The sequence below is a fragment of the Conger conger genome, chromosome 14 (assembly GCF_963514075.1).
Source record: "Conger conger chromosome 14, fConCon1.1, whole genome shotgun sequence".
Lineage (NCBI taxonomy): Eukaryota > Metazoa > Chordata > Actinopteri > Anguilliformes > Congridae > Conger > Conger conger.
In genome coordinates this window covers 30,721,474-30,745,724 of record NC_083773.1, presented here as the reverse complement: position 1 = coordinate 30,745,724, position 24,251 = coordinate 30,721,474, and the positions used below count along the sequence as shown (strand labels likewise).

General features: G+C 46.0%; 1 protein-coding gene across 2 annotated transcripts in view; it reads left to right on the top strand.

The window, feature by feature from the left end:
- Nucleotides 1-24,251, top strand: part of lhfpl4a (LHFPL tetraspan subfamily member 4a) — a 42,541-nt gene that overhangs the window by 12,067 nt on the left and 6,223 nt on the right. For both annotated transcript variants that reach the window (XM_061221032.1, XM_061221031.1), the window contains exons 2-3: nucleotides 21,551-21,787; nucleotides 24,084-24,100. In XM_061221032.1, the coding sequence (XP_061077016.1) occupies nucleotides 21,551-21,787; nucleotides 24,084-24,100 (254 nt within the window). The remainder of the gene's footprint in view (nucleotides 1-21,550; nucleotides 21,788-24,083; nucleotides 24,101-24,251) is intronic.

The window sequence follows — 24,251 nt, the reverse complement described above, 5'->3', positions numbered from 1 at the left end:
TTGTCTGTGAAATCTCGCTTGCTGCTCTTTTGGATTTTGTAGCGCTTTTGTGCCAGTCTCACATCTTTTCTTTTCTCTCTGTCTCTCTCTTCATCTTTGGCTCTCACTCATATAATTTTCTCCCTGTTGAGACTTTCAGCTTGCATCTCCCTTTTCAGAGAACTGATGTATTTTCCTTTGAAATAAATGGCTTTCTTCTTGATATGCAAAGACATGAGCGCAAGGGGAACAGATAGGGTTCCTCATTTCACTCACTAATTTCACTCCCTCCTACACACATCTCTGTCTCCAGGAGCTTCCTTCACAAGCAGTGTTCGCCACTAGATCAGCTGTTATGCAGCCGTACGTGTGTGTGTGTGTGTGTGTGTGAGTATGTATGTGCGCGTGTGTGTGTGTGCATGAATGCGTGTGTGTGAGTGTGCGTGTGTGTGTGTGTGTGTGCGGGTGTGTGTGCGCAAGCATGTGTATGTGTGTGTGCATGTGCATGCGTGCATGCGGGTGTGTGTGTGTGGGGGGGTGGGGGGGGGCTGGTCCATGGAGATTATATAAGGGGGCCAGGAGATAACAATATGATAACTGTTCTGTTATTGTTTTTATTATTCTTTACTTCATCTGGGAATATTTTATCTGGCTGAAAAAATGTAGTCAGATCTATTGTCAGTCGGGCAGGATTTTGTCTGAGAATTACCATGTTCAGTGCGGCATCTTGATTAGCTAATATAATGAAGACAAAAGCCCCTGTCCCCGAAACACAGCGTTTCCTTGGTCCTCTTCAGAGGTTCTGGGGATGACAGAGGCAGTTCAAATGAAAGGAGACGACTGTAGACAGCAGGAAAAATGGAGGCAGGAGAGGGAGGCATCAGGGAATACAGGAGGGAGAGAATACCCCCCCACCTCTCATCGGCATGCGCTGAATGTTCAAAGTTCGGCACAGTTAAAAGTGTGGCTGGCCTGTCAGGTCTTCCCCTAATGCAGCGTTAATCTCCAATCAGTCAGGGATTGGTGGGGTTTTCATCACCACGGCGACGCTCCTGCTCCCGCTCATAATCCTCCCCCTGGAGGTTAAGCTGCCAGCAATTATTTTTCCGCTCCATGCAAACCCATCATCTCTCCCAGATCAACTGTGCGCTGGGAACACCTCCACTAACACAGAGCACAGTGCCCACAGCACAGGGCACAGAGTGCCAGCACACATTACAGGGTCAAAACTCACAAGATGGCTTTGGTAATTTGTCAGTCAAACAAAAAATTAATTCTGATAATGCTGCTCCAGCTTAACGGGGCATTGTTACGCTCTGTTGGGTAAAAAGATGAGTGTGCGCACATGAATGTGTGTGTACACAGTATGTGGTCTATGTGTGTGTATGCACATCAGTGTATGTGTATATGTGTATATGTGTATATGCTATATGCGCTCTGTATGTGTGCGTATAAGTGTATGTAATCAGTCGCAACATCAGCATATCACCAGATATGTACTTGTGATATCATCACTAATGGCAACATAACCAGGGAATTTGGGTAATTAGTTTGATGTTACACAGCAAAAAAAAAACTTGTGGTCAGTGCAACAGCCTACAAGCACTCAACATAATGCAGTCTGAAACTTCTGGAAAGTTCTGCAGTTCAAGCAGCAGTACTAGAAATGGAGAACACAGGTGAAAAGGGATTCCAGTCTGCAGCTGATCGGCTCTCTAGCCACTCCATACATTTCCCCTTTTTGGTTTTGCTGGATAGGCGAAACGTCAAAGCCATGCAACCACAAGAACGACCGTAAGGTCCAACCGGTTTCTCTTCCTAATTCCACCACGTGTTTGGACGGAATCTTTTGTGTCATATGAACACTTGTTTCCCAAGAATGTCGGAATCGGCAAATGTTCCACAGCGTTATGTCAAAGATGCGTTCCCTGCATGCGTGACACACCAAAAACAGATAGGGGAATGTTCACTTATAAAGGGGATGAAGGCAGAGAGCCAACTAAGCGTATTGTGTGTGGGTGAGATGAGCGTAGCCAGACCAGAAAGATTGAATTGACTGTAATGTAGTTTAGCATGTCTAAATACAGCAGCTAACGTGCTAGTCCTTGGTGCAATGTTGCACCGCCTGTTCAACAATACACCCCTGACTGTACCTGTTGTGGCTGAGAGTCTCACCAGGAGGACCATCACTCTGTACTCTGTCTGAACCAACAGACCACCAGGCCTGGTCACACAGCTCAGCTGGCCTCCTGGGAGAAAAGAGGGCTTCCCAGCATTGGGGGCAAGGCTGCGGGGCTGCCGTTCTTGAATTACTCAGGGACATTATAGCAATGGACTAAGCCTACACATATGGCTGGCCAGTCGAAGCTGTGAGAAAAAATAGAGGATAAAATTAGCTTAGAAATGGCAGCTGTTTCAAACAGCATGAGTCTGTTGAACGTAACCATGCAAACACCTTTCATGCTGCTTCTTCTGCAGTCTGTAGCCCGCTTCCTCATGACGGTTACTGCACTGGACAGCCCAATAACTGGTACTTATGACTCCGGTCCACTAGCAGCTTGCAATGTGCTTGTAAATGCGGAACAGATTTTCAAGAGTTGCATTTGATTTTCAAGGCAGTAAGTTCAGTTGTTAAGTGAAATATTGCAAAGTGCCTAAAAGAGGAAAGAGGCCTTCCTTGTCTCACCACCATCGCTTCCAGCTGGTGGTTTATTTCCTTATAGCCCGACAATGACTTTGCACTGTGAAGACAGCCTGCCTCACCATCCAACTCAACTCACTGATAGTATTTTATATGTAAATTACATTGTGTCCCCACTAGCATTTGTGCTCCAAGTATATGATTGACAAATAATTCAGCCAATCACCCAGGAGAAAACAATGTAATCAGTTCAGCAATGTAATATCTTATTCATGAATCTATCTCATCCTGTTTAGCCCTGCCGGGGTCGTCAGGCATGAATTCCCTGATAGGCTAATTACAGAGACAGATAAAGCCATTAAAGAAGGAGTGAAGCCACTTTGTCATGAAGGCGAGCTTTCAGTCTGCACCATTTGTATTATACCATAGAGTTTCAAAGTCACTTTTCACAACACTGAGTTCAGCTACTGTAGCTTGGCTGATCCGTAAAAACAGCGTTTGGGCCTGAATTTGGCCTCAAAGTGCCCCACCATTTCTATTGATGCTGTGAGGTGGATAAACCTGTGTGAGGTGACTACAAAAGCCAACGGGCCCAGAACACTGTAGCACAGGAAATCCATGCAGAAATACAACACCCAGAATGCACTTCTATGCAAGGGGTCACATTGAACTGATTTGCCCTTCAAAAATGTTCCTGTTCTTTATGGTCATTGGTTGGAAAGGCCGTATTTATTAGCATTAATCCCGTGGTAATCACCGGAACGAGCTGAATGCGGAGGACACCTCCCCCTCTCCTCTTTCCCTCAGCCTGGGTGCCACTCCCGCTTGCAGTGAGCTGTCCCCGGGTGTCACGATACAGTAGCCCCATGGTCAACCTGACGTGCGGCTTATTTGGATGTAAATGAGCCTCTCCACCAACGGCGAGATCACCGCCAGAATACCGATGGAGAAAGTATCGACTTCTGAATGTAGATAAGGAGCCCTCTTCTCTATGGCAGGAAAAACGTTTTTTTCACAAGACAGGCAAAGCAGTGGGTGATGAGAAATTAAGGGGGTGAGGGGATGAAGGTGGCTTCTTTTTTGAGTAGGCACTAATTCCTCATATTAGAGAAGTTAGTGCATACTTTCCCCCCCCCTTGTCTGTGCGCTTTTGCGGGAGGCGATGGCTGGGAGGGGCAGCAGAGTGACGCTCGGTGGATAGACAGGCGCTCGCACGGTCAGGCCGGCCTCAGTCTGGACGCTTGGCCCGGGCCCTGGTATCGATCGCCCCGGCGGGCCCTGTGAGGGGTCATTTTCACATGCTTTACGGCCGGGGTGCGGAGGAGAAGGAGAGTGAAATGATCATTGCACCGAGCGTAATGGGCAGAAACACTGTACGGTGCGGCGCGGTGATAACAGCGCGGCCGATCGATACGGAGATGCGCGGGCGATAAATTCTCCCGCTGAATTAGTGCGCTCCGAGGCTGATCCCCTCTCGCCGGGAACACCCTCTCCCCGCCGCGGCCCGGCCCAACGGAGCGGGCTCGCTCTGTGGTGAAGGGGAGCGCCTTCAGACCAACGCCAGCTCCCGTCTGCGATACGCCGCGGAGGCCAAGCCCTTTCCCGTAGCTTCGGCATTGGGCTGCTCACGCTGTGGAGAGAGTTGAGCCTTTGTTTGGCCCTCTCCGAATCCCCCGCGCGCCCTCTAGGCTGCCGTAAGCTCTTTGTCGTCTGTTCCGTCTGCCCGCGCTCTTACTGTGAAACTTTTTGTTCCCGGGCTCTCCGTGGAGCACATTCTCCTGTGGGGAAACTCTACCTCCATCTGTCTCTCCACCTTTCCCCTTTCTTGTCAGAACAGAGCTCAATGTTCCTGGGGTGACTTTTCTGGGTTCGCCCGTCCTGATTGTCCCACCGAGCCCACCCAAACGCATCCTGCTCCATGGAGGTGGGACAGACTGTAGAGGGCACTGGTGCCTGGGGAGCACATTAAGGACACGTGTTCAGGACCAGAAGCCAAAAACTACAGTTGGGCTCCACCTCCATAGTGGCATCTCAGCACTGCCCAGTAATGCTAGGTTGCTCTAGTCCTCACATGAGAAAACCAGATCCTACGGGCACCATGCTTATGTACATTGTTCTGGCAAAAGCATTCACTAGATTAATGTAATGCATTGTAAACGAGTGACAAATTGTAGAATCGTAACTTGCGTTTGTTTTGCAGCCAGTACATTTGCAGCAAATTCCCTCCCCTCTCTGATTCTCAACGCAGAGCATCTCTGGAACAACAATTTCATGTCGATTTACATCTAACTTCCTACGTGCTGTTTGGAGGTTCTCTTGAAGAAATGAAATGTCCTCCCCCTTTCAGAGCAAGAGGGAAGAAAGACCACCAGCTCACGCGACACACTGTTGTTTTCTTGAGATTTTCTTTTAGAATTTTTATTCTGCTCCAGGACACAAACTTCTGAACAGGCTTTGACCTAGTTAGTATTCATGTGCTGACTATATTTTTGTTGTTGCTCTTGCGTGAACAGGAGATTGTCGCGGGGAGCATAGAACAAGCATCTTTTTTTTTAAAAAGACCAAGAAATTGAAGGTCCATTTCATTTTTTCCCTACTGTTTCATTTGAGTCCATGTTATTAAGTGACCTTATCCTGGAATGTCTGTTTCTACACCAGCAAGCACACCCAGGGAATGTCAGTTCTCAGTCCTTACTGGCAGCGATCCATAATAGCCCACTATAGATTTTTAATTATGGTTCATTTCAACAAAGAAGAGCAAATTGCATTCTTACAGAAGTAAATTCCGATTCGAGGAAGGAGATAATTGGATTAGATTAAACAATAAACTGTCAAAATCTCAATCAAGAGAGAGAAATGAATATTGATCCATGTATTGCAGCGAACGCTTTCTGCAAACATAAAGATGTCTTTTAGTTAATTGAATCCTGCCAGAGGAAAAAAAACGCTCTTGCGCTTTGTCCTCCTGCATGAAACGCCTCGATATTGTGAAAGTGTTTTTTTTAAAAATGCTCTCATCAATGCGGTGCTTTGGTGCTTTCTCGCACAGTAAGACAGATCTATGGCAGGGTGCTGACTGTTGAGCGTTGTCACATAAAGATAAAAAGAGGCTTTCACACCCACTTGTCAAAATGTTGTGGCTGTGTCGGGCCGTTACCCTGCAAGCCTGAGAATTCAAGGGAAAGTTTTCAAGCATCATTACGCTGTAACACACCATAAATACAATATTCACACAACATCAGTTAGTCACACAGTCAGAACAAGGTTACGTCATCTCTGATCGATGGTGGAAGCTGCTGAGCCATTTTCTTTTTATCAAAAACTGTATCCATTTGTAAAGAAACAGTTACTTGAATAATACATCCTTCATGTCACCTGAAAATAGATCCTTTATTGCATTTGTGGTGAATTTCTAGACCCTAGATCCAGAGGAAAAATAACACTAAAGATGGCATTCCTCCTCTAAATACACCCACACCAATCCACTGCGATATTACTCCAATTAATGGTAAAAAAAATAAAAAAAATAATGAAAGTAGCATCGCAGTATTTGGACCCAATGTCCCAGTGAGGTGTATTTTTTTCAGAATGCTGTATGTGCACACAGGGCTGCCAGTAAAACAAAGCGCACCAGTGAGTTTTGTTTGTTAGTGTTTCTGCATTGCCACAGTGGAAATGAGCCTTCATGCCATGTTCTGAGAAGACCGTGGGCTCTATGCTTAAGCGCACCGGATGTCAGGTTTGAATTACTGAAGTATTGCATGGCACTGTGGCCTTAGGGGGAGTCTTATAAATCTTTGAATCTTTGAATTCAGTTCAACACAAGCTAACACTGTGGTATCATGGCGCTATGCTGCACCATAATGTGCCAATGGAAATTTGGCACAATGTTAGTGAAAGAAGGCGGGAGTATTTAGCCAGGCTAGCAGAATGAAAGCCATTTCAGTAAATCGCAGCCAATTGCTGCCAACCTGTATATTACATCTACCTGGACATTTATATTGTTAATAAACTGGAAGAATCAAGTTTTTAGCCAGATATATCCTTTTGTAGCCAATTTTACCAATTTCCAAAAATGGTAAAATGAATTATGCTTATTCTCTGGTTCAGATCTCTGTACCCTATTCCAGAGTTCCCTGAAATAAAAATGAAATAGCAAACAAATCAGTAATCAGTAAAAATGTGACTTGCATTACAGAAATATTGCAAGACTAGGTTTGTCTAATAGGGGCTGTAAAACAGTCCCCCAGAGACCCTGTTAATGGTGTGATAAGAAATGAGTTGGCAGTGTATGTCTAGTATTATCAACCAGAAATTAGTTGGCACTGATTAGAAATTACTAATATTATCAACCAGAAAAGAGATAGCAGTGAGTATTTAGTACATTACAAGTATAATCAACTAAAAGCTGCCCAGTCCAATGATGACAGATCTGCATCATATCATCTGATCTCTTCACTCTTACTTCCATACTAGTGTACTAAGTATAACCCACATACAAATCTTCCTCTTTCCCTCCCTCTCTCTCTCTATCTCTCAGGCACTAATAGCATGAACTCACAGTATGTGCACTGCATGTTTTATCAATGCAAGCAACACCTGGGTATTGGTAGCAGCATCATTTTTATTTTATTCCGGTGTGTGTGTGTGTTTGTGTTTGCGTGCTTCACTAAATAGTTGTAGGGAGACAGGAAAGAGGAATTGTGGTTACACTGTGTGCCACTGAGCCTTGGGCATTTTCCGCCCTGATCCTTCAGCTCCATCCTTGAGAAATGCACACATAATTATCATGGTCAATAAATAATCACTAGAGCCCTTACAAAAAATAATCCTCCCGTTCAACAGTAAATAATGATGACCCGTCTTGCACCGTTTCCCAAGGGACTGGGAGGGGAAAGCGTCCATTCCGGTTCTTGAATATGTTTATGAATTACAGTAATCTCACGCCGACGTGGCTCCTTGCGTTTCACGGCCGACAGCGTTTCACAAACCCTGCGCTAATCTGGGAGTTTAGGCCATATGAGGAGTAAGGGTGGATCGAGGTGAGGAAAGTCAATACTCCAGCGTACGTCCGTAGATTAGAGGCGGTGTGCGGGTGTGGATGGCGGTCCCACAGTCAGCACTGCAGTGGGAGTGTGGAGCACACAGAGGGCATTATCTGGCCCCGCTGTACCGCGCCCGCCCGCCGGCATTGCGAGAGCTTATCATTCATCACTGGATGGACTCACAGTGATGAACACTTTACGAGACCCTTACACGCAGCCTTTGTCCCTGCTGAGAATGACACCTCCCTCCTGTACCCATCAACTGCTGATGTTCTGTCGTCGGAGCAAAGGTAGCTCTGAACCGATGCTTTAAACTGAAGAGTCAGGAATGCATCAGAACAGCAGGTAACACAAAGCCATGCACACAGGTGCCATGTACTGTATAAAAATAACAAGCAAGCTATTCTTACAACTTCTCACCTCGTCACCTTTTTAACCATAAGAGTTCTCACATGCAGAGAAAACATTCCCAGAAATGTACCCTTCCCGTTTCACAGAAACCTTGGTTCCAGTTGTGGGGGTCGAAGTTGGTCTGAAGGTGTTGCCGTAGCACTGGCTAACCCCCATCTTAGAAGCATCGAACTCAGCCAGCAAGGGAACTACAGTGTTTGACACGCATTGGAAATCATTCATATGAAATGACAGATTCGAACAGGAATGCCCCTGGACCAATGCGGAAGTGGAGCTCAATTAAACAACTCTGTATGATAAAAACTAAACAAAGCTGTGTACGCCACGTACTTGTTCAACCCCCTGTGGCCAGTTTGAAAGTCCCAATTAATCCCCTTCGCGGGGATGCTGCCGCAGCAAAGCCAGGCGTCAGCAGCGGAGGATTGTTATTGGTGGCTGATAGCCCGGCTTTGCGCCGAGTTGCCTTCACTTCACCGTTCGGAGAAGGAACGCGAGGAGGCGACGGGGAGAAGTCAGGCGTACAGCCGCGGAGACTGCACGCTCTCGCGCGCATTATCAATTTATCACACGGTTACAGCCCCCGGCGTGACGACGGCCTCCGCGCTTCAGAGAGACTGACACCAGCCTGCTCGTCTCTGGGGACGGGGACCCGCGGAGCCAGCTTTTCAATTAGGAGCAAATTAAGAACGGGGAGGGGGGACACAAGCTGCCTGACCGCATCTTCAGAGACGGTAATTAAGCCCGAGGGCGGGAGCGCCATTCGCGCTGCAGCCTGGGCGCTAAGCGCCCGGCCTCCGTCAACCCTCTGATGTCCGGCTCTGAGCAGGAGCGGTTAAAAGGGAAACAACATGGCCGCCGCTACCTCCTGGGTCCTGCTGGTTGCCATGGTTTCCTGTCTCTCTCTCTCTTTCTCTCTGATCAGCAGTACCAATGAACAGCTTCTGTTTGGGATCAGTGTTTTTTTTTTAATCCCCTTTTCATTCGGTGTCGTCTTCCTCTCATTTTACCGAGGTCTCTGCAGTTCTGGCTCACACCAATAAATCCCAAGTTCCCATCATCCGTGTATTCCCTCTCTCACATACACACACACGCCAACACCAACAAGCCCAAGTACCCACAGCCAAAGTGCGTTGACCAACCATGCTTAGGAATAGCGTGCATTTTGAGTGGATGGGGGCAGTGCGCACATCTCAGAGACAGCGCATGAGGAGGAGTGACACAGTGTATCGGGTATGTGCACACAGTGGAAATGCTGACACTGTGTGTTACTCATAACATAACATAACGATGAGAACAGGGCAGCCATCCCAGCAATGCCCATTCTTCCCTACCACTCGAGTGTCCGTAATGCTTAGTTTACCTCAGACTTAGATAGTATCTGGCACTGTATCAAACCTGGCCTTGAAATACCCCAGTATCTGCCTCCACAACATGACCTGGCAAGCTATTCCACACAGCGACCCCTCCTGTTCATGCCGAGTTAAATATTGTCAGACAGAAGTGACTATAATTAGAAATCACAAAACCTAAAGGCTTAAAAATGGTGCAGTTAATACATGCTAATATAGCGGCTCATAAGAAACAGAATGCTTTGTTCTACCACAGATTCACTTGCCAGATAAATTCATCTTCACCTGTTTTTTGTCCGCATAGAAATATGGAGAGCATATGAATATAAAAGTTCAGTCAAACGTGATTATTTAATGGATAGTGTTCTGCGGGGGAGCAGGTGTACTGGAGGAGAGCTGTCACATTAGCGTATTTATTCTGAACATATGATAGCCATAATGGCGGGAGAGCACATTCAAAGGCATAGATCAAATCTATGAAAGTCGATACGAGAAAAAAAAACAATCAAATTGACTACCACAATATTTAATTCCTCAAAGTGTTATTCTGCTCCACTCAATCTTCTAGAAAGGCCTTCTCCCTTGGTTGGTTCCTTTTTAAATACATTTGGTCGCACGCTCCTTTCGGATTTGTCAGAAGCCGGTGCGGCGCGTCTCCAGGGAAACCGTATGACCGGGAGGTTTTTTAAATAAGGATGAGATTGGACTTTGCCCTTTTTGCCTTTCAGTGGCGCTGGATTCTCCGGGGACTCCGACAGACTAACGCCATTCGCTGCCACTCAGAGCATAACTGCCTTCGGCCTCACACTTAGCACCCCTGTTTATTGACAAAATACAATATGACGATTGGTTCAACAAGACTCGAATTTGCATTCGTGCACTTGATAAGAGTATGAACACATTGCTTTGCTTCTAACCATCACTCTGTTGTAAAAGCAACTTCAGCTCCTGTAACTGCACAAAAATAAGGAGCTAAACTCATGAATTTTAATGAAAAAGATTCAGATGTTTCCTGTGGAGTGAACCATAACGTGTAGTCCTGTCCGTGAATCCCTTCTCTTGCCGATGAATATTCATGAGTAAGAAAAAATATATATTTGGGGATGTTCTGGAGCTAAAGTATTCATCATTCCACAACTACACTACCTATGTGTCAACTGCAACACTTTGCTGGGCTGAAGAATACATTCAGCGCATGAATTCATGCACAATTCGATACACAGCCGGATAAATTAACTACGAAAGCTGCATATCCAGCTAAAGTGTACCACTGTACTGCAACGGTGCAATATCCGGTCCTGACCACGGCATGCTAGCGGAGCCTGGGAGATCCGCAGGGCGTCCCTGGCTCTGGCGCCGTCGGGCATCTGCAGTCTGCAGGCGCATGTGACGCAAGACGTGCAGCACTGCTGCAACGACTGCGGCAGAGAGACGCCATGCTGAGGGCTCGCCATCTGCAGTCAAACCCCTCAAGGCCAGGAGCACAGAACAAGGACAATAACACCAAAATAACAGCTCCCCAAAAGACAACAAAAGGGCACACCTTCCAAAAAGAGAGTCCCAGAGGTTTTCTTTGTTGGTTTGCGTTGGCTTCCCAGGCCTTTAAATAGCCCAGTCACTCAGGCAGGGGGCAGCAGCTGTGCTGATTGGACAGGAGCCACAGCTGCTCCCATGGAGCTGCAGCACACCCAGGTAACGAGGTGCTGAACAGACTGAGCTCACACAACACAGGGGCACCCTCTCCTAATGCCCCACCGCCTGGCTGCAATACCAATCATTCAGCCCGCACACACACACACACACACACACACACATGCACACACACACACATATACACACACAAACACACACATATACACACACGCACGCATGCACACACACGCACACAAACACACATACACACACACAAACACACATACACACGCACACATGCACACACACACACACACACACATACACACACACGCATGCATACACACGCACAAACACAAACACACACGCACACAAACACGTGCACACACACACACACATGAATGCGTGTACATACACAGCCCTACATTATATGTCAAGTATAAACTGCAGACTCATGTGAATTCATGAATACTAATCCCTATTTTTTAGCTAAGAAGCAAGATGCCCCAGGACAGCCAGGTCAGGCCAGAGGTTCTGAATCATTGATGAAGCCATTTGTTCCTCTCCTGTCTCCCTGCTCCAGGCTGCCCTGTCTATAATGAATAGCCCCGGAATTACCCCACCCCGGGGCACTGGGAGTGCCCCTCTGAAAAACCCCTCAATATTTCATCTGATTACTACTTAGCACATGTGCAGAAAACCCCGAGCAGCTGGCCTGAAGGCAGGGTGAATCCAAAGACTTCATCTGAGTTTTACGCCATTTTGTGGGGCAAGCCTCCTGTTCTCCTTCCATAGGGCCCTGGTCCATAGACGTGGTTCTGATGGGCAGTGGACACACATTTCTAATGGTAGGCATTCTTTGTATTGTAATTTGTCCTATATAGATGAGCTAATTAATCTTTCCTTGATCAAACTATCAGGGTCTTAAACAAACAAAGTCTGTTTGTCTGCATGTTGTTTGTTGTAGAGTTGCAAAAGCCTGATTCAAAATGAAGCAAATAATCCTGGTCTTGCACTGCACTGGATAGCCTACAACATGCGTTTGGAGTACATTTTTTGTCGCAATGTTATTGAATCCAAATCTAATTTTTTCCTATAATGAGATAATTTTTTATGTTTTAATGTATGGGGCAACACTCATGAATCACACTTAAAACACTTACAGTATGTGTCCTCATCTAAAATACTTGATGCTCACCAGGTTGGTAGTTTTCAAAATTAAGACCGGAAATGAAAAAAAGTCAGAAAGTCAGAATTTCATTAATCAACTTAAGAAAGAGATGAAGTATGTTCATGTATGTCTTCTTTAATAAAGACAGGAAGGAATGTAAGAATCTATTAATTCCTAACCATGCCTTCATAAAAATGTGCTCTTATGCCATATTGGAAGGATTCCACAGAACAACACATTCCGGTTTCTAGTATGATCTCTGGCACAGAACATAAGCTCAACATTAGTCATGAATTAAAAATGAATAATTTTAAACCCTTCTATTAAAAAGTCACCGGATTTGATGATCTGAGGAGTCTAACCATCTGTGTATGGTCGCAAAATAAAAAAAAAGCTAGCTTCTTAATTGCGAAGCACAGTATTTAGTTTCATTTCTTGTCACATTTCTCTGTATTCCATGGTGAAGGACCTGGGATAGTTTTTTGAAATATGAATATGAAGGGAAATATGAAATATGGTTTCTTCATTATGTAACTGCTGGATATGCTGAGCCTTGTTTCTTTTGCCCAATATGAAGCACAATTTGTTTATTATATATATTATATTAAGACAATGATTCACAAAGCAGTTTTTAATTATAAATCGCTGGACATGGATAGAGGGAATATTTATATAACTTTTTTGTATCAGATTATATTTATGTTATGTCATCAAATGCTGCAAAGTTGCAACAAGATTGTTGCTTTTTTTGGACGAGCTACATCTTACAGCAAAAAAGCTTCATCGTGTTTCATGAGCCCATAAGAAGACCAAGTGATAACTTCATTAAAGAAACAAACAATGATTTATATAGGGTTACCTTAAGTGTGGATAATAGAGCATGTATAGCCTTTAATATTGCAAAATAAATTAACTTTGTTCCAATAATTAGACCCCATCAAACCTTTCCCATAACCAGGTGGTAGAAATGTGTTTACACCTTGGCTTGAAAACATTTTCAAACAATTGTATGATTTTGATTGATGGAACGGAACAAATATTAGGCTTACAAACATCTGGAAGAAAAGACTTGATTACAAATAATCTTGATTATGTTCGAATAAAGTTAATTTATTTGTGTGTCTGGCCAGGCTGTTAGCTAGCCAGTGAGCTAGCTCGCTCGATAGCCAGATCACCCAGCTCGCAAGCCTGTGAGTGAGCCCAGTCAGCTAGCTAGCCTAGTCTGGTCAGCAACATATTTCCTGACTCAAAACATCACCACCTAGCCTCCTATTTGTGTGTTTGGCTGTGTCTGGATTCGTTGAACATTCATGCACCTTAATTTGGGTTATCCAATCAGATTACAGAGTGCAACAATATGAAAAGGCACATGCATGAGTCGAATAACCACACCTGTTAGAGAGGCTACTACAACAGTACCCAGATATTTTCCTCTGCGCTCGAGGGGTCAGGCTCTTCTCCTATCTGCAGGATAATAATGTTCTCACGGTTTCCAGCGGAGGCGGCACAGATGGTGCAGTGGGTAGCACTGCCGCCTCACAGCAAGGAGGTCCTGGGTTCGAATCCCCGTCGGCCAGGGCCTCTCTGTGCGGAGTTTGCATGTTCTCCCCGTGCCTGCGTGGGTTTCCTCCGGGTACTCGGGTTTCCTCCCACAGTCCAAAGACATGCACGTTAGGCTGATTGGAGAGTCAAAATTGCCCGTAGGTATGAGTGTGTGAGTGAATGGTGTGTGTGCCCTGTGATAGACTGGCGACCTGTCCAGGGTGTATTCCTGCCTTTCGCCCAATGTATGCTGGGATAGGCTCCAGCCCCCCTGCGACCCTGATCAGGATAAGCGGGTTCAGATAATGGATGGATGGATGGATGGATGGATGTTTCCAGAGGTCTCACTGTTTGCCAGTGTCCTAATAACAGGAATGTTCAAACTGAAGAAACAAGGTAATCACGGTGTGAGGTAGCAGGCCATTTCGGTTTTGCAGCCAGGATCAGGATTCACTGCCCAGATCAGACAGGTTGAGTCGGTGGAATCTGCTTTCACTTTGCCTTCAAAAGTGACAGGCTTCATCAGTTACAGGCTTAAATCCACCCTACTCCTGACAGGAGACAAATAAATTATAAATACAATACTTTCAAAACTTTAAACCTATAAAAAACAATAATATTAATAATATATGGCTTTTTACACAGTGCACACAAGGTGCTTATTCAAAGTATAATGAGTCAGTATTATAGCCCAGTCATGGTGCTCTGCAGCATTGGCCAGACTGGAGCCTGGGATATGGGGACTATAGGCTCCAGCTTGTGCTTGTGGTGAACACCGTTCAGAGCCGTTTCTGTATTTATGAGGCAGTCATAGCCTTTCTCTCCAGTGCAGAAGATTCCATTAAGATAGCTGAACCCTCCTTTATTGTTTTATAATGCTTCATGAAATCAAATAAATGGCAAATATTGAGTTTTCATTTGGCAGAACAGAAGATCAAAAAGCCCCCAGAACTTAACATAAAAAGGAACAAAAAAATATGATAACCTTTTTAGCAGATTAAAAAGAGACAGGGTTGGATCTTCAAGTCAGACAGGCTAAAGTTGGAGCCATACAGCTCCTGGCCTGGAGCCCACAACCCCCCTCCACGGTCACCTACCCATAATGCAGTAGAACTACAGTAGAACATAGATGCCACCTGAGGTATCAAGACCTGTGTTACTGTTAAATTTGCACTGGTGTGCAAGTAGTGTGATGTAGGCGGTCTAAGATCTGAGGCACTTTCTCCCACGTAGTCTTTTAGTGAGTAAGATTAGAATTCTGTCAGTGTCAGGTTTAATAGTGTAATTGACTTTGGAAAATGGGAGACACTGTCTAGGCACTGAAAGGGGCGTGCAGGGTCTTAAATCACCCTGATTGTGAATTACTGATGCTGTATTACTCTGTATAATGTGATAGGGTAATTAGTGCAGAAAGTATGGACAAAATATATATATTTTTAATTTCCTTTGGGTGGGAAGCTTCATGTCTCTGCTAAGCCTGGCGAGTAACAAGCAGACATGGAGTGGAAATGGCCTTCGCCAGCGTAGATAGCAGCCCTTCAGAGGCTTCCCTCGGTCCTCGGACCGGGCGAGCCTTCCCGGACGGGTTGCCCCGGAATGTCACGGCCCTAAACGGCAGCACACGAGAGGCACCAGAAGCCCTCAACTCATCGCTGCCTTTGAAGTTCACTGCACAAATTCCATGGGAATGGGAGGGGGCAGTGAAGCAACAACTTCAAAGGCCCGTGCCTTTCAGAAAGGGATCCTCTGAGCATTGATTTTCAACCTGAGGCCAAACATGCTGAGCAGAGAGAGCACAGAGAGAGCACAGAGAGAGCACAGAGAGAGCACAGAGAGAGCGCGGAGAGAGCAGAGAGTGCAGAGAGTGCGGAGAGAGCGCTGAGAGAGCATGGACAGAGTACGCAGAGAAAGCACAGAGAAAGCGCGGAGAGTACACAGAGAGAGCACAGAGAGAGCGCAAGAGTACGCAGAGAGAGCACAGAGAGAGCGCAGAGAGTACGCAGAGAGAGTAGAGAGAGCGCAGAGAGAGTATGGAGAGAGAGTACGCAGAAAGCGCAAGAGTACGCAGAGAGCACAGGGAGTACGCAGACAGCACAGGGAGTACGCAGACAGCACAGAGAGTACGCAGACAGCACAGAGAGTACACACAGAGAGTGTAGAGAGAGTATGGAGAGAGTAGAGAGAGCAGAGCGTACAGAGAGAGTGTAGAGAGAGTACAGAGAGAGTAAAGAGAGCGCAGAGAGAGTACGGAGAGAGCACACAGAATATGCAGAGAGCACAGAGAGAGTGCAGAGAAAGCACAGAGAGAACAGGGAGCGAGCATGGAGAGAGTGCAGTGAGAGCACGGGGAACCACGGCAGTGTTGGAGGAGGAGGGGGGGCGTGAGTATTTCACACAGACTCTGGAGGGAGTCCCAGTGTCTCCGCATCTCCAGACGCCTGCGCTATACACAGCCATTAGACAGTGGAATCCATGAGAGCCTAACAAGGAGGGTGTTTCCTATGGACAGACAGCACTATTTACAATCAAACGCACAGAAGGCTCACGTCAGCCGGAGCGAGACAGCTTCTTCCTTTGGCCGCTGGTCTGCTTTCATCACAGGGGATGCAGCAGCCCCCCCCCAGCCCACCTGCCCCCCGCCAGGCCAGAAAGAGCTGGAGTACGCCTCCGCTCAATCACACAGGCAAAAACAAGAAATGAACTGTCAGAGTCTGGAGCTGTCAAAGTAACGAGGCTCAACAGCGCGAGCGATGAGGCCCGCCGACCCCCTGGCTCCGGGGAATAATAATTACCTCACCGCTCCTCCTCACCCCCACGCCGACCACACGCGCCCAGGGGCGCCACCCAGCGGTGGGAAGAATCCATGGCTCCCCAATTAGGCTCCAGGCCTTTCCCCTCTGCCAGCCAGGTGAAGGTTAACCAAGAGGTGCATGCAGGATTTCCTGGCGGGCAGGTTCACTCCAAGCGTCTTCCAAATGAAAGCAAAGCGCAAAATGTTGGTTAAATCCAGGCTGACACCAGTAATTAGTCAAACCAATTTCTTTTTTTTTCCATTTTCAATTTTCGTTTTCAATTGATTACATTGTGATAATCCTAATCCAGAGAAACCAGCAAATCGGAAATGTTTGATACATTTTCACAGCTGTACGCTTTTTCTGAAGCAATGAAGGTTAACAGCAGTTCTCCACAGAGATCTGAAGCTGCAGCCCCAGCCCGACACATTAAGGACATGTGCGGTAGACTGAATTCAGACTAAAGTTCGGTGCATCGGATGGGTCCCAGTAAGAAGCCCACAGCAGCCAGGAGACACAGTTACTCGATGAGAGCCGTCATGCACGCAGCGTAGGAGCATGTGGACTTTGTGCAAATGAATATGACTGAGAGGGACATGCATCTACTGTTATGAGTAAGAGGGACAGCAATGTGGATGATTGTGACCAAATGCTTGTGAGGTATGTGTGTGCATGTGTGTTTTAACATTTCTGTTGAAATGCATTTTTTGGACTAGAATCGTTTTGTCTTCGTACTTCAGACTGACATTTACTCCTTACTGTTCTGCTGAATCAATCAACAAATTAATAAATTCATTAAAATTCATTCATTTTTTTTTGTGGTTTCTGGGTTTGACTCCACTGTGAGACAGCCATTGATCACTGGAAGCTATTCCTGGTAGTTGTCAGGGACAAATTCAGTGAGGAGGTTAATGCAGCCATGTTTTTTGTGTGTGTTTTTTAAGCATGAAGGGAACTCGGTAATTCACCGATGGGGTTTCATGGGATGGCTGTGTAACAGTGCTCCAGCATTCCCAAGGGTCTCCAAACATGACTTTCATCCAAGCTCCACAACCAACGCTAATACATCAGAGAAAATTAATTTTGCTATTTTATGGATTGTTTAAAGATTTATGTATTTTACACAGGGAGGTGTGTTGTGAGTGGGAACTACAGTATTAAACCATTAAATGTCTCAGTAGAGCCAGTAAAGTCAACTCTCACCGGGAGGGGAGGCTGTCTATAGCATAAATACAGAGGTATAGATACACAAGTGACCCAGAAAAATGCCTATTGTTTCATTTGTTGCCCAGTACGTCAGAAATATTCCAAAGTCAAAGTCTAATGGCTTTATACTCCTATATTGTCAATCTACCTCTTCTTGTCTCTCCGTATATATCCCTGTGTGTGTGTGTGTGTGTGTGTGTGTGCGTGTGCATGTCTGTTTTTCATCAATCCATCTCCCTTGTTCCCATTTTCTCCTGCCTGCTTTCAATTTTTTTCCCTCTCTCTCTCTCTCTCTCAAAAATGTATCAACCCATTTGCCCCAGAATGAGATCAAAGAAATGTACCTTAAGAATAAAAATCATTACTCATCTGGAGAGCTGGAACGCGGAAGGAAAAAACAAGTGTTTCTCAAGAGGACAGGAAAATGGACTCCATTGCAAGACCCTCTGACATCAAGTGTGTTGATGTATTGTGACGACAGATCATTGAAGACCATGGAAACACTTCAGATCATTGCATTTATATAGCGCTTTTTCTAGACACTCAAAGCGCTTGAGAGTGATGAGGGGGAAACTCGCCTCAACCGCCACCAGTGTGCAGCACCCACCCGGGTGAGGTACAGCTGCCATTTTGTGCCAGAATACTCACTACACACTAGCTGAGGTGAAGAGGGAGAGAACAATGTGTTTGCCAATTGAATCAGGGAATGATTAGGTGGCAGGTTGAAGGAACCAGTTTGGAAATTTAGCCAGGACACTCATCTCCCACATCACAGTGTCCCCATCACTGCACTGGGGCATTGGGGGTAAATTGACCAGAGAGAAGATCACCCCTACTGGTCCACCAACACCACTTCCAGCAGAAACATAATTTTCCCAGGAGATCTCCTATCCAAGTACTTACCAAGCCACACCCACTTAATTCCAGCCATTTGGCAGAAGCAGGGTACATGGTGGTATATAATAATATGACAGTACTTCTTCTTTTAAACGCTGAATATTCACGAAGAAAATAATGTACCTTCAATTGTGAGAACCCACCCATAACACAGATTTCTTATGACTTTGAGAGATCAGAAATAAAACATAAACACAAGGCTCCCAGCTGCAAGGATGAGCCCCAGGGTGTCGGATCAAATCCAGCCTGTGCCAGTGCTGACTGTGGCCGGTAGCTCGAAAAGCAAAATCGAGGATTGCATTGCCAAGGGTACGCCATGGTTAATTCAGCTAGATGTCCATTTTTCACCACTCTTTAACGACTCCACTGCTGGATCGGACATAGACCAAAACCACGTACGAAAGGTCTTCCTCCAACTCCACCCTGTGCAAGCTTGGCTGTAGATTGTGGAGTGAAATAAGCAGCTGACGACTCCACATGTTTTGTAGCAAACTGTGGATGTCTACACTCTCCCATGTTGACAGTGAGGTTCTCGCATGAACACAGGTGGAGATAATTGAACATTCCGAATTAGGACATGCTCATCCCCACATTAGGTACCAAATTTATATTACAAAATAGATACATAAAAAATTAAACTTGGGAAGTGCAAGTTTTGTGGTGTGAAAGTCATGGTGCTGAAATCTGAGCACCTCCCTCATCATATCATAGCTGTAATTTCCAGAAGACCCAAGCATACAGTACCTGTAAGGCCAGGCATGCATTACACGAGCTGTGGGCTCCCGATGGCTTTTTCAGATTGAGACCAAACAGTAAGAAAAAGGTTGATAACCGACCGAATATTGTTAGCTTGCTTGAGACCAATACGCTTTCTGTATAAAGAAAAAAAAAAGCTATAAAAAGGAAGCTCTCGTCTTCGCACACTTTAATTTTATTCCTGGGCTCAGAAGCGTCTGTGGCGCGCCGGAGGGCTTGTTTGCGTTGCCGGGTCTGGCAGCGGCACCCTCAGCACAGGCGCCATCTGTCTGCGTTTTGCTCCCCGCGAACGGGAGCTTCCCTCTCCTGCCAAGCGGCCCGTGTGTACTTAAGCTAATAAAGTCTGCACGCTGCTACAGCGCCTTCCTGATAAATAGCAGGGCGAGCGGGCGTTCTGGATCCGCGGGCACCGCTGCGTTTTTGGCCTTGCACCGACGGCGCCGTTTTTACGTGGGTGACCGAGCTTTGTTTCGCTTCGTTAAGGTTTATGGGAAATTAAGAAAAGCGTACAAATACCTTCACAAGGCAAATGCAGAGTAAGATATTGGTATTGATATTGTTTGGGTATGCTACCAATGACATGGTAAATGGCAGGCATTTATATAGCGCCTTTATCCAAAGCGCTGTACAAGTGATGCTTCTCCATTCACCCATTCATACACCGACGGCGATTGGCTGCCATGCAAGGCCCCGACCAGCTCGTCAGGAGCATTTGGGGGTTAGGTGTCTTGCTCAGGGACACTTCGACACAGCCCGGGCGGGGGATTGAACCGGCAAGCCTCCGACCCGACTGCCAGACGACTGCTCTTACTGCCTGAGCCATGTCGCCCCTATTTATACATATTTGTACCATACATGGTACATCCAAGCAAAGGGGGGTGATGGATAAAGGAGCCATACTGTGGGGACCGAACTTCCACTGGTGTGGGGCTCACATCGTCATACGTGTGCAGGAAAAGGGCCTGGAAGTTGGCCTGTGAGAATGGGAAGTCAGCCATGTTAGCACGACAGTGACAAACGTCAATAAAATCCTTGAGGTTAATACCACAGAACGTGCCTCCGTCACACACTCTGACTCCCAGACACGATTCTGTGCCAGCACTTGCATTTCATCTTCCTTCCATCAAATCTGAATCAGGGCTCGTAAAAAGGATCCACAGGTGTGGCAGATTCCAGTGCTGGAGAGCCAGTGTGCAGCTTTTTGTGGCTGCCTTTCAATCTGTAGCCAATTAAAGGCCTTGGGAACAAGGTGTGCAGACATTTTAGCCAATCAGTGACTAATTTAATCACTTAAGTGCAGAAACGTTGCACTTAAGTGCAGAAACGTTGATATGCAGCATGAACTAGCCTGATAGGCTGAGGTGGCTTTCATGTCCACTGAAAAGTGAATTCAGCCTACCCAGGTTTTTAGTGGATTGTTAGCTTGTTAGTCTGCGTTTATGGTTGAGCCAGAGAAAGACACAATAACATAAGGAAACTTAACTTCCTGCATTTCCGTTGTGGTCCAGACGTATTATGGCCCTTGGCATTAATGGGTATTCATGACGTATAGGCCACACCAAGGCAGAGCACATTTAGTAAATTCGACTGTAAAGGCTTAGCATATGACAAGAAGTTAGATGAATATTGGACTTCTGAACATGGTAGACCAGTTGACAGGCAGTGTGTTTGGCCTGGTGTCTGGGGTCGGCGTTCTGCATCAACCCCCCTATCTGGAGAATGGCGATGCATGATCTGCGGCGTCTCTATGTGTGTGTGCGTGCCTGCGCGTGTACATGAGCTGTGCGGGTACGAGAGTGTGAGAGACAGGAGTGAGAGACTTGCTCTGATATTGTAATACCATGTCACATGCTCAGAAAAACCATTTTGCATCCAACATTTTTTTTTGCATTCCAGAGTACACAAATTCAAACCAGCGCTGAGAGCACAGAAGCACCGCACAGGGACATCCTATTCTCCTCATTTGCATTACTATTTTTACCCTGCACCTGTCTGTGCTACTGGGTGAACATCTCTCCGTCTTACTCTCCTGTAACTCCCTGCCTTTGACTCATCTAATCCACCTTTACCTCCCCTGCCTGCCCTCCCCGCCCGCCCTCCTGACCCCCGGTCGTTATTCCCCCTGGCAGCCGTGTGCCTGGTCCTGGGCTGTATGATCTTCCCGGATGGCTGGGACGCGGAGGTGGTGCGGGACATGTGCGGGGAGGAGACGGGGAAGTACACCCTGGGGAACTGCTCCGTGCGCTGGGCCTACATCCTGGCCATCATCGGCATCCTGGACGCCCTCATCCTCTCCTTCCTGGCCTTCGTGCTGGGCAACCGGCAGAACGACCTGCTCCAGGAGGAGGTCAAGGCCGAGAACAAAGGTAAGAGAGGGCGGGAGCGACGGCCTACGCCCCCCATCCCATGAGATTTACCCATCCCCTTTGTTTAGCTGCGGTTTCACTCTGGAGAAGAGAGGCCGTTTGGATTATTCAGGAGGCCGTGGAGGTTGTGCTCCAGGCTTTAGGGACCGTTAAGGCCTGTAGCGTAGTGGTTAAGTTACATGACTGGGACCCGCGAGGTCAGTGGTTTGATCCCCGCTGTAGCCACAATAAGATCCACACAGCCGCTGGGCCCTTGAGCAAGGCCCTTAACCCTGCATTGCTCCAGGGGAGGACTGTCTCCTGCTTAGTCTAATCAACTGTACGTCGCTCCGGATAAGAGCGTCTGCCAGATGCCAATAATGTAATGTGATGTATGGAAGGGGCAGGAGTAATATCACGATCAGAAAGAGAAAAATTATACGCTGGACTGCAGCGTATAAAACGTATACAAAACATTTGCACACACACGTGCGCTCACACAATTATTTCATACTTGCCTGATTCCATTGAAGAGGTTTCCATGGTTACAGGCGATTCCAGAAGGATAAGGCGGCAGTCGCAGTCCCCTGTGACTCCACTCTCCTCATCTGTGTCTTCACCGTGTGCACACACCCTCTCCCTCTCCATCTCAGGATGCTAATTCCATTTCATCTCCCTGTTTTCTTTAGTAGGGGGGTAGGCGAGAATGGCTTATGAGTCGATGTTGAACAGCTGGTTAGTCTCCCCTTTCACTCTGCCGTATCCTATCAAACACTGCGTATTCTGTTTATTGTCTATTAAAGCCATACTTTATAGAACAGTTGTGTTTACTTTTCAAGCTTCATGCTCATTCCATAGTTTATATTTTACGTTTGAATCAACTCCCTACCCCCTTTTTAGCTGCCATTCAGATTAAGGTATCTATAGCACTGCACAAGCGACACAAGTTTCCACTATGGTTAACCAGCGCATACATATTAGGAGACCTGCTTTGTTCGATGACTTGAATGACTCCAGCGGCACTCCAGAATGCTGTTTTAGTTGTCCCCGGTTTCAGATTAATGCTTCCCAGATAGCAAGGGAATGCTATTCAAATATAGCCCATCCATTTATTTTATTCCTTTGCAAAGCCAATCACAAAGAACCCAAAACAACAATATTTCATGAGTATTGAAACCTGACTTCATCAGTCTTTATATTTCTGCTAGAAATATATCAATGAACAAAAAATGTAAGGGATTCATATCCAATGTTTTAGTTACAATCTTAAATTAAAAATGGGTCGTGCCATTCCTTCACCCAGAGAGGGAGAATTAGGCAGAACTTATCAGACGTATCAGGCAGACTGTAAGAACTCTTATCTCACACCAGGGAGCACATATGGTCTGGCGTACACCTGCACCAGGTGTGCATGAAGGGCATTTCTCCAGAGCTCAGCTCAGCTGAGGGGATGCAGAGAATTAACTGTAGTTGGCACCCTGCAGGCTCCAGCAACACAAGCTAGAGCTACAAGTACAACCATTCCAGAAAGAAATGGAGTAAAAAAAACTGGTTCAACAATGCATTCCCAAGGGGCATTATGGGATAAATGAATCACGGATGAGTCCCAGGAAGCTGTCCTGCAGCCCCAGCCTCTGTCTGATGAGCGTTGCCATGGGAATAGGCGTTTTTTTGACAGGATTTCATTGGCTTTGCAAATCCTATTGAAGCCATCCACTCAATATCCCCCAGGATTAACAATTAGTTTCACCTGAGATTCAAACAAAAAGGCTGCATATAGGATATACTTATACACGCAGGAATTTTACTTAGTGTAATTATAGCAGAGAATCAATTAAGACACACAAGAGACATTTTCATAGTGTGGGACATCATTTATTGGAAGACATTATAGTATTAAGTATTCAACTTTTTTCCTAAATCCTACATTTTATACAGCATATGCACTTGTTGTCCAAGCCACTAAAGGCCTCATATTTCATCCTTAATAAAAAGTGAGGAGGTTTTGAATGTCCCTTGTTTCTCTAGATGTCAAAATGGCAAAGGTACTTTTTTTAAAGAACATCTCGGAACCACCTGGAAAGTTAGGTGTAGTCAGAGAGAATGCCAAAATGCATCTCAGTGAATATTTGTATATCTCAGTGTTTTAGCATAATTTGTAGTTCACCAAATATCTAGATCATGATTTTTAGAGATGCTATTTCTGCATCAGTAAAAATAGAAAATAATATATAACATTTGGATAGTTGAAATTGAGAAAATATTTCCTGTTATAGAATGTAAATAACCTAAAACATAATTTCTATTGTCTTTGCAGATTTTGCCGTGTCCAGGGTAAGTCTGAAAGTGTTGTGTGGTTTTTCGTGGTTGTTCTTCGAACGATGTTGTGGCCCTGTCCTGATGATGCACAGCTTCTGTGGTCTGGGTGTGTATTTGCGTGTGGCTCCTTGCTCCGTTTGTGTGTGATGGCCGTGGCTAACTCGGT